Source organism: Stylophora pistillata, chromosome 6 (genome assembly GCF_964205215.1).
Source record: "Stylophora pistillata chromosome 6, jaStyPist1.2, whole genome shotgun sequence".
Lineage (NCBI taxonomy): Eukaryota > Metazoa > Cnidaria > Anthozoa > Scleractinia > Pocilloporidae > Stylophora > Stylophora pistillata.
Window position 1 is genome coordinate 17860320 of NC_142524.1, and position 13196 is coordinate 17873515.

General features: G+C 40.9%; 1 protein-coding gene across 1 annotated transcript; it reads left to right on the forward strand.

Annotated features, from left to right (window-relative positions):
- Window positions 1-7434: 7434 nt before the first annotated feature.
- LOC111334729 (uncharacterized) lies at window positions 7435-8934 on the forward strand. Its single transcript, XM_022940540.1, has one exon. It carries the CDS (start codon window positions 7435-7437, stop codon window positions 8932-8934), a length of 1500 nt encoding a protein of 499 aa, XP_022796275.1.
- The last annotated feature ends 4262 nt before the right edge of the window (window positions 8935-13196 follow it).

A 13196-nucleotide genomic window follows, 5' to 3' on the forward strand; every position in this document is an offset into this window, starting at 1 on the left:
AGTCAACCAGTCGGTCAGCCGGTCAGGTACCAGGGACTCGGTCAGCCACCAGTAGAATAGCCACTTAGTCCCAAGTTACTCAAGGTGTCAGTGGACCAGTCAGCCAGTCGGTCAGTAAGTCACTCTTCATTTAGTAGCCATTAAGTGAGTGAATCAGCCATTTAGTCAATCAGTCTGTCAACCAATCACTTAGACCGGCAGGTAGCAGTGAGTCAGTCAACCAGTACGTTGGCCAGTCAGTCACCAGTCAGTTAGCCACCCAGTCACCAGTCAGTAAACCAGTCAGTCAACCAGTCAGTCAACTAGTTGATCAACCAGGAAGTCAGCGAGTCAAGTACCAGTGAATCAGTCAATCAGTCACTGTCAGTCAGTTACCAGTCAAATAGCCACTTAGTCACAATTCAGTCAACGAGTCAGTCGACAAGTAAGCCAGTCGGTCAGCCAGTAACTCTTCATTCAGTGGCCATTAAGTCAGTGAATCAGTCCTTCAGTCAACCAGTCCCTCAGCCGGTCAGGCACCAGTGAGTTAGTCAACCAGTACGTTGGCTATCCAGTCACCAGTCAGTTAGCCACTCAGTCACCAGTCGGTCAACAAGTCAGTGAACAAGTCAAATAGCCAGTCAGGCACGAGTGAGTCAGTCAACCAGTCAAACACATAGTCACTCGCCAGTCAGTAACCACTAATTCTGTCAATCAGTCAACCAGTCAGTCAAGAAGTACGTCCAGCGGTCAAGTACCATTAAGTCAGTCAACCAGTCGGTCAGCCAGGAAGTCACGTAGTATATTTTTGCTAAGTTAGTCAATATTCGGTCTGCAAAGCACTCAACCAGTCAGTCATCGGGTCAAGTACAAGTAAGTCATTAGTTAACCGCTCGATGAGTCAGCTCGGCAGACAGTCACTAATCAGTAAGTCAGTAACTCATCAAACAGTCAGCAAGTCAGTCACCCAGTTAATTAACTAGGTCAGTTAACTGGTCAGTCAATCATGCAGTCAACCCGTGAGTTAGCCAGTCCGTAACCCAGTTAGTCAGACACTCAGTTACTAGTCAGTTAGCCAGTCAATCAGCAGCCAGTCAGGAAAGCGCTGAACCCGTGAGTCAGCGGGTCAACTACCAGTGAGTCAGTCAACCAGTTAAACAGTCAGTCACCAGTTAATTAGCCCGTCGTTAGTCAGTCAGCACGTCAGCCAACAAGTCAGATGGCCAATCAAGCAGTCAGTCAGTCATTCAGGAGCCATTAACTTAGTCAGTCAGCCACTCAGGTACCAACCAGTTAGTTAAGCAGTCAATTAGCCCGTCGTTAGTCGGTCAGCATGTCAGACAACAAGTCAAATGGCTAGTCAGGTACCAGTGAGTCAGTCAACCGGTTAGGTACCAGTGAGTTAGTCAACCCGTCAATCAGTCATTAACCATTTAAATGAGTCAGTCAGTCAACCAGTCAGTCAACCATTTAGTTAACCGCTTAGTCAGGAATTGAGGTACGAGTGAGTCAGTCAAGCACTCAGATAGCTAGTCAGTCAGCCAGTTAATCATCAGACGCAGATAGCTAGTCAGTCAGCCAGTTAATCATCAGTCAGTAAACCAGCCAGTTATCAGTCGTTTAACATGGCAGTCAACCAGGTTTGCAGCTGCACAGGTAAGAGTGAGTCAGTCAACAAGCCAGTCAGCAACTCAGTTTCTTGTTAGTTAGCCAGTCTTTACCAGTAAGTCAGGAAGGCAGTAAATCAGTCAGTCAACCGGTCAGGTACCAGCCAGTTAGTCGAACAGTCAGTCAGCCAGTCAATTACCCAGGCAGTCTGTCAGCCGGTGAGGTATCAGTTAGTCAGTCGACCAGTCAGTCACGCAGTCAGTCAGTCAGTCACTCAGTCAATCAGCCGGTCAGTTACCCAGGTAGTCACCGGTCGGTCAGCAAGTCAGTCAACCCTTCAATCAACCATTTAGTCAGCCACTCAGTCAGTGAAAGGATACTAAGTCACTAAGCTGATAAGGTACCAGTGAGTCTGTCAACCAGTCACTCAGCCAGTCAGTTAGCTAGTCAGTTAGTATCATTGAGTATCATCGAGTATCATTGAGTAAGTAAACCAGTCAGTCAGGCAGTCGATCATCAGTCAGCCAGTCATTCACCAGTCAGTCAGTCAGTCAAACCGTCAGTTGGCCAGTTATTCAACAGTCCACCAGCAAGTCGGTCAACCAGTCAGATAGTCAGTCAGGTACCAGTGAGTCGATCAACCAGTCAGTCGGCCGGTCAGGTACCAGTGTGTCCGTCAACTAATCAGTTAGCCAGTCAGTCACTAGTTAATCAACTAGTTAGTCAACCAGTCAGTCAGTTGGTCAGGTAGCAACCAGTTAATTAACCAGTCAGTCACCAGTCAGTTAGCCCGTCATTAGGCAGTCAGCATGTCAGACGACAAGTCAGATGGCCGGTCAGGTACCAATAAGTCATTCAACCAGTCGGTCCGTAGGTTACCCAGTCAGTCACCAGTTGATCAGCAAGGCAGTCAACCGGTCAGTGAGTTGGTCAAGTACCATTGAGTAAATCAATCAGTCAGTCATCCAGTCAGCCATTAGTCAGTCAGAGGCAAATAACTCGGTGGCGCCGGTTTTGCAAAAAGCTTTGTAGATGCAAGCCAAAACGCACCTTTTTCATTAGAATGCCTTTAAATCTACTAAAAAAACTAATTCTAGTTCAGAAACAATATTTTCAGCAAAATACGACCCGGGAGTGAAAAACACTTCATTTCTTCTGGCTCAAATCGGACTCAAAACCACGGTTTTGCAAAAAAGTCTGCAAAACAAGTCAATACACACTTTTTTCATTAGATTGCGTTGAAATCCATAAAGAAAATACTAGTCAGTCAGTCAAGCAATCAGTCAGCACGTCAGTCAAGTGGTCAGACAACTAGTCAGTCAGCAAGACACTCAGTCAACCAATTAGTCAACACGTCAGACAACCAGTTAGTCACTGATAAGTCAGTCAGTAACAAGTCAGTCACCTAGTCAGTTGACCAGTCAGTTAGCTACTCAGCCTCCAAGTCAGTTAGCAGTCAGTCAGCCAGTCAGTCACTCAACCAGTCACTCAACCAGTCAGTCAACCGGTCAGTCAGTAAGACAGTCAACCAGTCAGTCGACTAGTCAGGTAAGCAGTCAGTCAAACAGTCAAGATGTCAGTCAGCCAATTAGTCAGCGGTAAGTCGGTCACCGTGTCAATTAACCAGTCAGTTAACTGCTCAGCCACCAAGTCAATGGGCACATCAGGCTACCTAAAATCAACTATTTAGTAAGCAAATCTGTAAGCAAAACAGTCAGTCCGTATCAAAGTCAGACAGTGAGTCAGTCAGCCAGTCAGTCAAATGATCAGTCGACCTGTCAATCAACCAGTCAGTCAACATGTTGCTGAGCCCGTCAGTCCGTCAGGCTGTCAGTTAACCACTTAGTCAGCCACTGAGGCAATTTAGTCCTTTGAGCCGGTAGGGTCAATTAGGTCAGTTGGGTCACTGGAACGGACTCCCTTATTCGACTGAGTCATTTGGGGCAGTTTGTAACTGTTTGGGTAATCTGAGGAAATTGAACCATTTGAGACGGTTGGGTGACTTAATGGAGTTTGGTCATTGGAACTGATTGGCTCATTTGGGGTGGTTGGGTGACTGGAACTGATTGCTCATATGAAGCAGATGGAATTGGTTGACATTCAAGGCAATTTCATAGTCAGCAAGCCCTTCCGTTAGCCAGTCAGTCAGCCAAGCAGTCACTCACTCAGTCAGCCAGTCAGTAACGCTGTCTGTCAATTAATCAGTCCGCCTCTAAGTCAGCAAGTCAATCAGTGAAAGAGTCAGCTTCCCAGTCCATCAGTCGGTCAGGCAGTCAGAGGAAATTTACTCACTGGCGCCGGTTTTTGCAAAAAATATCTCGAAACAAGCAAAAACGCACTTTTTTCATTAGATTGCGTTCAAATCTGTAAGAAAACACTAAGTCCCGGCGAAATGCAATGTTTCTGCGAGATTTGGCCAGAAGGCGAAAAAGGCAGTCTTCTTAAGAGCGCCTTTCTTTCAAGACCTAGTAAGAGGCGGCGCATCGACCGAGAAATGACCATCCTCGTATTCCTGCCAGATATGCCTTATAGGGAGCTTAAAAACGTGGTAAGGTCTTCTTCCACAGACTTGCTTCTCAATCCTAGAAAATTCACTGAAACTAAAGTTAGCGCCGGTAGTCGTAAAATGGCGGAAATCAGTGCCTCGAGTAGAGGCAAATGAGCTTTGCTCATGAAAATCGCAATAGAAAGCAAGATGGTATCATTTTAACAGATTTTTATAGGAAGGATCGAGGTATGGCGCAAGTCTAAAACAGGATAATATCATTTAATTTTGAGCTCATCACACACTTAAAAATCACAAATATTTCAAAATCCAATGCAATATTTCAAATATCGCATTTCGTATCAAATTTTCAATTATTATTTTCCCCATGCGGTATAACTCAGAATCGGTTCAGGTTAAGCTCATGATGAGTGGGGTTAGCGTTGCTTTCGAGGACACAAAAAATTAGTCTGGGGCTTTTCATATCCGTACGGAAAACCAGGCTGAACTTTGTGAAAATCGCAACTTCGTCATTTATGTCACGACCCAATCTATTAGGCAATCCGTGGTTAAATCCGGAATTGCAACCACATTTTAGAAGTTAACATCGTCTTCGATCAGGAAATCAATACAGTAAACTAACCTTATATGGCTAGCGACGGCAGATTGGTTTTTATCCCTGCTCTCGTTTCAAATGCTCATACATTTCAACATATAAGGATATTAGCAAAGCATTTCACTCGAGTCCCGTACAGGCCTGAAATTTTTTTTTTTTTTTTTTTCAGGTCTGATTTTCACTATTGCTCAAATAGTGCTTTACTGCGAAGGATCGTGCACATATACGTTTCATAACCGCAGTTCATACATATGTTTCATATGTTTGTTGTTGTTTGATTTATCATCTACGGGTTCATGTCGAATTAATTTGATGGCCTGCTCCCAGTTGGCTTGTTAGCTCAATTGGTAGAGCGCTGCACTAGTATCGCAGAGGTCAGTGGTTCGAGTCCCGTACAGGCCTGAAATTTTTTTCAGGTCTGATTTTCACTATTGCTCAAATAGTGCTTTACTGCGAAGGATCGTGCACATATACGTTTCATAACCGCAGTTCATACATATGTTTCATATGTTTGTTGTTGCATTTCACTCTCTCGTTCAGTCGATCATGGTCAAGATACTACAAGCCTATAAGTTCTCTGACGTGTCATTTATGTCTCCTAAGATCGAGCTTCCCAGACCGGTAAGAAAGGGCTAAGCTTACCACCGTTAACAGCTCTTTGCACAGTATAAGAAAAGGCTGCCCTCAAGGGTCATGTCTTGGACCACTGCTCTCGAACATGTTTCAGAATCACTTAAGTTATAGTATTAAAAACTGTGATTTTTCTATGTATGCAGAAGACCATCAAATATGGGCCTCTCATCAGCTAACTCAAAACTTTGCTACTCTGTTAAACAACGAGGGTAAGATTGTATCTGACTGGTATAAAAATCATTTCCTGCTGGCAAACAAAGGCAAATTCGAGGCAATGTTTTTAGCGTAAAAAGCAAAGAGTAGGCAAAGAATAGGCAGATTTGTCATTGATAATGAAGAAATTCAATGCACAGGTTCATTATCACTGTTAGGAGGCCTTATGGATAATAAACTTAGTTTTGGTGCACACATTCAACAAGTCTGTAAGAAAGCAAACTGTAAAATTGGTGTCGTGTTGAGGATGAAGAGCCTAGTTCCTGAAAAGAAAAGACGAAGTTACATCGTTTAAAGCGGTAATTATCCCGAAACTAAACTATTATTCACTTGTTTGGCTATTCCTTAGAGCATCTGATCAGCGGAAATTGGAGATGATACAGGAAAAAGGACTGAGAGCGGTTTTCGAGGACAGTGCGTCAACATACGAACATCTGTTAAAGAAAGCAGGATTACCTACATTACGTAATAGAAGACTGCAAGACCTGATGGTGTTAATGTTCAACCTACAAAGTACGTCGTTGAACTATTCCAAACAATGGAAACTAATTACAATTTACGTACACCAGACTTTGTTATACCGAGATATAAATACAGTAACCTATGAAATGCATTCTCTCGGACATCTAAGGCCTTAATTATGGTGCAAATTACCGGGAAATGTACGGACACAATGTGACTCGAACAGTTTTAAAAGAAAAATTAAGAAAATGAACCTAGAAAGCTTTTTGCTTGAGAAATGTCCAACTGGCTGTTTTCTATGCGATTCTTAAACTAAAATAATTCATTAGTTATCATTATTCATTCACTGGTCATTCCTAAACTATATTCCTACAGTTTTTAACATTGTGCGTATACACATAACTCTTTATTTCTACCACTTATCGTATGTAAATATTAGTCTTATTTTCAGAGGTTCGAATCCTGTACAGGCCTGAAATTTTTTTCAGGTCTGATTTTCACTATTGCTCAAATAGTGCTTTACTGCGAAGGATCGTGCACATTTACGTTTCATAACCGCAGTTCATACATATGTTTCATATGTTTGTTGTTGTTTGATTTATCCATCTACGGGTTTATGTCGAATTAATTTGATGGCCTGCTCCCAGTTGGCTTGTTAGCTCAATTGGTAGAGCGCTGCACTAGTATCGCAGAGGTCAGTGGCTCGAGTCCCGTACAGGCCTGAAATTTTTTTCAGGTCTGATTTTCACTATTGCTCAAATAGTGCTTTACTGCGAAGGATCGTGCACATATACGTTTCATAACCGCAGTTCATACATATGTTTCATATGTTTGTTGTTGTTTGATTAGTCTTATTTTATTATTTATGTTTCGGTGTCCCCAATTACCAACACCATGATAAAGTTACCCGAAACTCGAGTAAAGTTGTCTTATTCACTTACTTGCATTCCGTAATCTAGCGGAGGACGTCTGTTTTTCTTTGTGTATTCGAACACCTAACGGTTTAAAAAAAGTTCTGCGTTAAAATTGAGCTGCATTGTGGACTCGAAAGAAGACGATTTAATTATATGTGATAGGTCAAATGTTCTTTGCCAAAGACGTTGAAGACGGGAAGCAATCTGATACTAGTGTAAATGTGACGCACTCAAACTGTTTCAATCCTGTTCCGATCTTGTAATTTTAAGCCCCGAATATGCATAAGTAACGTTTTTAACTAGCTTGTTTCTATGATAATTTTTCTTATCAATTAGTCATTGCTTTGAAACTTGTTAACTTCTCAGCGGGGATCTCATGCAGAGTTGAATGTAATAGAGTGTTTGCACCTACGTCACAGCTACGTCACAAAATTGTACTGTCCGCCATTATGGGGGAGTAAAGAGGCGTGCAGTAACACAGTTTACTACTATATCTTCCAACGTTTTTCTCAATTTATTGCATTATGCCGAAATTTTGCTTGGTTTTAAACTGTTCCCACGACACGTCTAAGCGAAAAGATCTTTCCTTTTGTCGAGTGCCCAAAATCGTAACGAGGCAAGGCGAAGAAACGGAGATTTTGTCAACGGAACGTAGGCGAAGGTGGCTGACCGCCATAAGCCGTGACGACCTTACGGACAAAATTCTTGAAAATGATCGTGTTTGCGGCGAACATTTTCATTCTGGAATAGCTGCTCCTCTGTGGGATAAGTGGAACGTCGATTGGGTACCATCGCTTAAGCTTGGACACGAGAAACTAAAGGTTAGCGAAGCATCAGTTCAGCAAAGTCAGGAAAGAGTCAGACGAGCCACAGAACGTACAAAGCGCATGGTCGAGAAAGACTCTGAAAATTCTCAGATAAGTCTTGCCAAAAAGCGATTAAAGCACAACGAAGCTGGCCATAGTGTTCAAAACATATCATTCGACGTGGAAATGGCAGATATTGAGGACATTTCTGAGAACTTACCCGACAACTTGAGGCATGCTGTAACCCAAACAGAGTTGAGCTGTAACACTGTGCTCTCGCCTGAGCCCATACATCAGAACTTGCCATCTTCTGATTTTGACGAAGCTTTTTTTTCTGGAGATGATGACAAAGTTAAGTTTTACACTGGTTTGCCATCCTTTGAAATTCTGCAAACAGTCTTCTTCTTTGTTGCATCACATGTTGATAGACGACGTGGAGTTCTAACTAAGTTTCAAGAGTTTTGTATGGTGTTAGTGAAGCTAAGACTTTCTGTCCCACACCTTGATCTTGCATATCGTCTAAAGATCTCGACGTCTTCTGTCTCTCGTATTTTAGTTACTTGGATAACTGTAATGGATATTCGATTAACTCCAATTATTAAATGGCCTAGTCGTGATGAGTTGTACAAGACCATGCCTAGATGTTTTTTGGATGCGTTCGGTCGTAAAACTACAGTTATTATTGATTGTTTTGAAATTTTCATCGATCGGCCATCCAACCTTCTTGCAAGAGCTCAGACCTTTTCAAATTATAAACACCACAACACTGTCAAAGTTTTAATTGGAGTTACACCACAAGGGACAATTTGTTTTGTGAGTGAGGCTTGGGGAGGAAGAACATCAGACAAGTTTTTGACTGAGAAGTGTGGAATTCTTGAGAAACTTTTGCCAGGTGATATGGTCCTTGCTGACAGAGGTTTTACTGTGCATGAAAGTATTTGGTTCCGTCATGCTGACCTGAATATTCCAGCATTTACAAAGGGAAAGGATCAACTCGATCCTGTTGATGTAGAGAAGACAAGACAGATTGCTACACTGAGAATCCACGTTGAGAGAATTATTGGGACATTGAGACAGAAGTACACCATCCTTCAACAAACTTTGCCAACAGATTATCTTGCCTGTAGATCTGGTGAATCTGTACCTCTCATTGACAGGATGTTAAGAGTTTGCTCAGCTCTTGTCAATCTTTGCCCACCTACCATCCCATTTGACTGATGGGGCATTCAACATTGAATGGATTGTACTTATTAACTATTGATGAAATATTATTATGATTTTTTTCATTTGCATTTTTTTCATAAGTTTATTCACAAACATTTGGGTTTTAACCCATTTTCCATGTTGATGCCATGCATTCATTCTTTACATTGTTGATAACACTTATAAATACTCGGTGATAAACAGTGTGGACTTTGAATGCCTTGCTCTCAGGCAAGAACTGCTTCATGCTTCATGAGGCAATAAAATGTCACATAACCAACTGTTTAACCTCAGGAAAGGGAGTAATCAGTCCACTCTTTAAGCATGTTAATAGATGAGATCTCATTTGATTTACATCAAAGTTTGGGATATCCTTGTCCAGATTGTAAGAAAGTGCTGTTGCACTGAGCCATTGCAAAAACACCACAGTCAGAATCATTTGATTGTTGTTGCACAGGTACAACAGATATATCTTTGAAATCTTCACCAATTAAGTTCTGAACTTGCTGTTCCAGATCATTAAAAATAACATCATGAAAAAGACTGTCATACAAATTCACAAATCCTTTTTCACATCCAATTGAGCTTTCACATACCCAATGATTGCCCCCAGTGTGCAATATCTGAACAAAATCCCCATCAACTTTTTCAAATTTAAATATATTCCAAGACTTGTATGCTGAAATCCTTGTATAGCTGGATTGACTGTTTTCAAAAGTGATTGGGCATACTGTATAATACTATTTTCAAGCCACCCATTAGGTGATTCAATCACATCAAAGTCATGTGCAGATAGTTCAGCAATTATCCCATATTTCTCAACATCAACATGGTAAGTTTCACCCAAATTTATAATGTCAGAATCATCAGAAGTGTTGGAGATGGGAGAGGAAGACTCCTTGGATAGTTTTGAGCTTTTCATAGCAACAACACTTTGCAATTTACACTCATTACATAACCAGGACAATTTGTAATTGTTTGGACGACGCTTGTAGGATAAACAACTGAAATGGAAGAATTTGCCGCTAGGCGAAAAATTTAAGCGAAAATCTGCCCCAAAATGCTGGTTATGAAACCGTAAACCATTTGGTTGTAGGTTTGCAAGCTTTAAAGTTCTTAAATTGTTCTGTCGTATAAAAACTAGTTTGTGAAACCAAATGCAACACGAGATCAACAGCTTCAACAGCTTCAACAGTACGAAGGCATTCCCTACTTAACTTTTCGTCCGGAATCAAAAGAGGATCAACACGAACACACGAAATCTTATCAATATAACGCTTCTTTACAATACTTGCAGGTGATTTCGCATAATTAGACAAAGGAATATCATGAATAATGTTTTCTTCTGAAGCGCGTTGAGACGTCTGTTGGGCATCAGCATCCGCCATGTTGGTTCTTTACTCCCCCACAATGGCGGATGATAAAGCTGTGACGTCACGTGCAAACACTCTATAGTGACATTACCTAGAAGAACCAATTAGCAGAACACAAAACGACAAATAGCTATAGGAAAAAAATTAAGGAAAGGATCAAGAGTCAAAGTAAAGGCGAAAAAGAGGCAGAGTACAAAATGATTGAGATAGGAGAAGAATATCAAGTATCGTATATATGCACGATCCTTCGCAGTAAAGCACTATTTGAGCAATAGTGAGAATCAGACCTGAAAAAAATTTCAGGCCTGTACGGGATTCGAACCACTGACCTCTGCGATACTAGTGCAGCGCTCTACCAATTTAGCTAACAAGCCAACTGGGAGCAAGCCATCAAATTAATTCGACATAAACCCGTAGATGATAAATCAAACAACAACAAACATATGAAACATATGTATGAACTGCGGTTATGAAACGTATATATGCACGATCCTTCGCAGTAAAGCACTATTTGAGCAATAGTGAGAATCAGACCTGAAAAAAAAAAAAATTTCAGGCCTGTACGGGATTCGAACCACTGACCTCTGCGATACTAGTGCAGCGCTCTACCAATTGAGCTAACAAGCCAACTGGGAGCAAGCCATCAAATTAATTCGACATAAACCCGTAGATGATAAATCAAACAACAACAAACATATGAAACATATGTATGAACTGCGGTTATGAAACGTATATATGCACGATCCTTCGCAGTAAAGCACTATTTGAGCAATAGTGAGAATCAGACCTGAAAAAAATTTCAGGCCTGTACGGGATTCGAACCACTGACCTATGCGATACTAGTGCAGCGCTCTACCAATTGACCTAACAAGCCAACTGGGAGCAAGCCATCAAATTAATTCGACATAAACCCGTAGATGATAAATCAAACAACAACAAACATATGAAACATATGTATGAACTGCGGTTATGAAACGTATATATGCACGATCCTTCGCAGTAAAGCACTATTTGAGCAATAGTGAGAATCAGACGTGAAAAAAATTTCAGGCCTGTACGGGATTCGAACCACTGACCTCTGCGATACTAGTGCAGCGCTCTACCAATTGAGCTAACAAGCCAACTGGGAGCAAGCCATCAAATTAATTCGACATAAACCCGTAGATGATAAATCAAACAACAACAAACATATGAAACATATGTATGAACTGCGGTTATGAAACGTATATTTAAAGCACTATTTGAACAAACATATGAAACATATGTATGAACTGCGGTTATGAAACGTATACGTAAAGCACTATTTGAGCAATAGTGAGAATCAGACCTGAAAAAAATCAGGCCTGAAAAAAATCAGGCCTGAAAAAAATCAGACCTGAAAAAAATCAGACCTGAAAAAAATCAGGTCTGATTCTCACTATTGCTCAAATAGTGCTTTACTGCGAAGGATCGTGCATATATACGTTTCATAACCGCAGTTCATACATATGTTTCATATGTTTGTTGTTGTTTGATTTATCATCTACGGGTTTATGTCGAATTAATTTGATTGCTTGCTCCCAGTTGGCTTGTTAGCTCAATTGGTAGAGCGCTGCACTAGTATCGCAGAGGTCAGTGGTTCGAATCCCGTACAGGCCTGAAATTTTTTTTTTTTTCAGGTCTGATTCTCACTATTGCTCAAATAGTGCTTTACTGCGAAGGATCGTGCATATATACGTTTCATAACCGCAGTTCATACATATGTTTCATATGTTTGTTGTTGTTTGATTTATCATCTACGGGTTTATGTCGAATTAATTTGATGGCTTGCTCCCAGTTGGCTTGTTAGCTCAATTGGTAGAGCGCTGCACTAGTATCGCAGAGGTCAGTGGTTCGAATCCCGTACAGGCCTGAAATTTTTTTCAGGTCTGATTCTCATTATTGCTCAAATAGTGCTTTACTGCGAAGGATCGTGCATATATACGTTTCATAACCGCAGTTCATACATATGTTTCATATGTTTGTTGTTGTTTGAAATATCAAGTATGGAGCCGGAAACAGAATGAAATAGATAGGGTGAACTAGACCCGAGGATAAATGTATGAGAAACGATGTGCCATTAAAAATCACTAATACAAACAAAGCATCTCTATTGAGTTAACAACGTTCTTCCTAAATTAGTTACAAAACTCACGGAAATTGGCTCGGCTGGAAACTGTTCGCAGATTAAAACAACTAGGCCGAGATAAAGGTCATTCTTTTGATACTTGGGCTAATGTTACTTCACCTGTGAACCCAGTAGGGGACTATATACTGTACGAATCTTTAAATAAATAAATAAATAGATAGATAAATAAAAGCTAGTGTCGTGCCGTAAAGTCATTTCTGAACACCTACAGACTGTCAGCATTTAGTCCATGGGTTAGAGAGGCTCTTGGTACCACTCAGAGGCACAATACGTGAGTAATATCTGATGAAAGGTTATGTATATGAAAGGCTTTACAAATTCATTTGACAGCAATCGCGAAAGGGTAGCTTTCCCAATTTTTACGTACTCGTTTGTGTGAAGAATTACCGCTTAGCATGAAAACGAGGCCAACGATAATACGGTTATAATGCCTTCTTTCGGTTATTATAATACGGTTATAATGCCTTCTTTCTTTAGTATAGCATTTAAACCATTGTGACATTTAACAGCATTTCAAAACAATGTTTTGGCTAAAAGCCAAGATTATTTTATTTGATTTGAAAGAAAACTTAAGCGAAACCATGAAGTCAAACTTGCAGAGCATCATGAGTAAGTTCCAAGGTAGCGTAGTGTCTCAAAGTTCTTTCGATTCTTAACCTTTCCGTCTTATAACGCTTTAGTCCTCGGTGATACAGAGTATGGTTTTTCCTTCCAGGTAAAGGACACGTTAGACATTT

Bases quoted from the DNA above. Each gene is read 5' to 3' on its own strand.
- LOC111334729 (XM_022940540.1), top strand. From the start codon at position 7,435: ATGCCGAAATTTTGCTTGGTTTTAAACTGTTCCCACGACACGTCTAAG.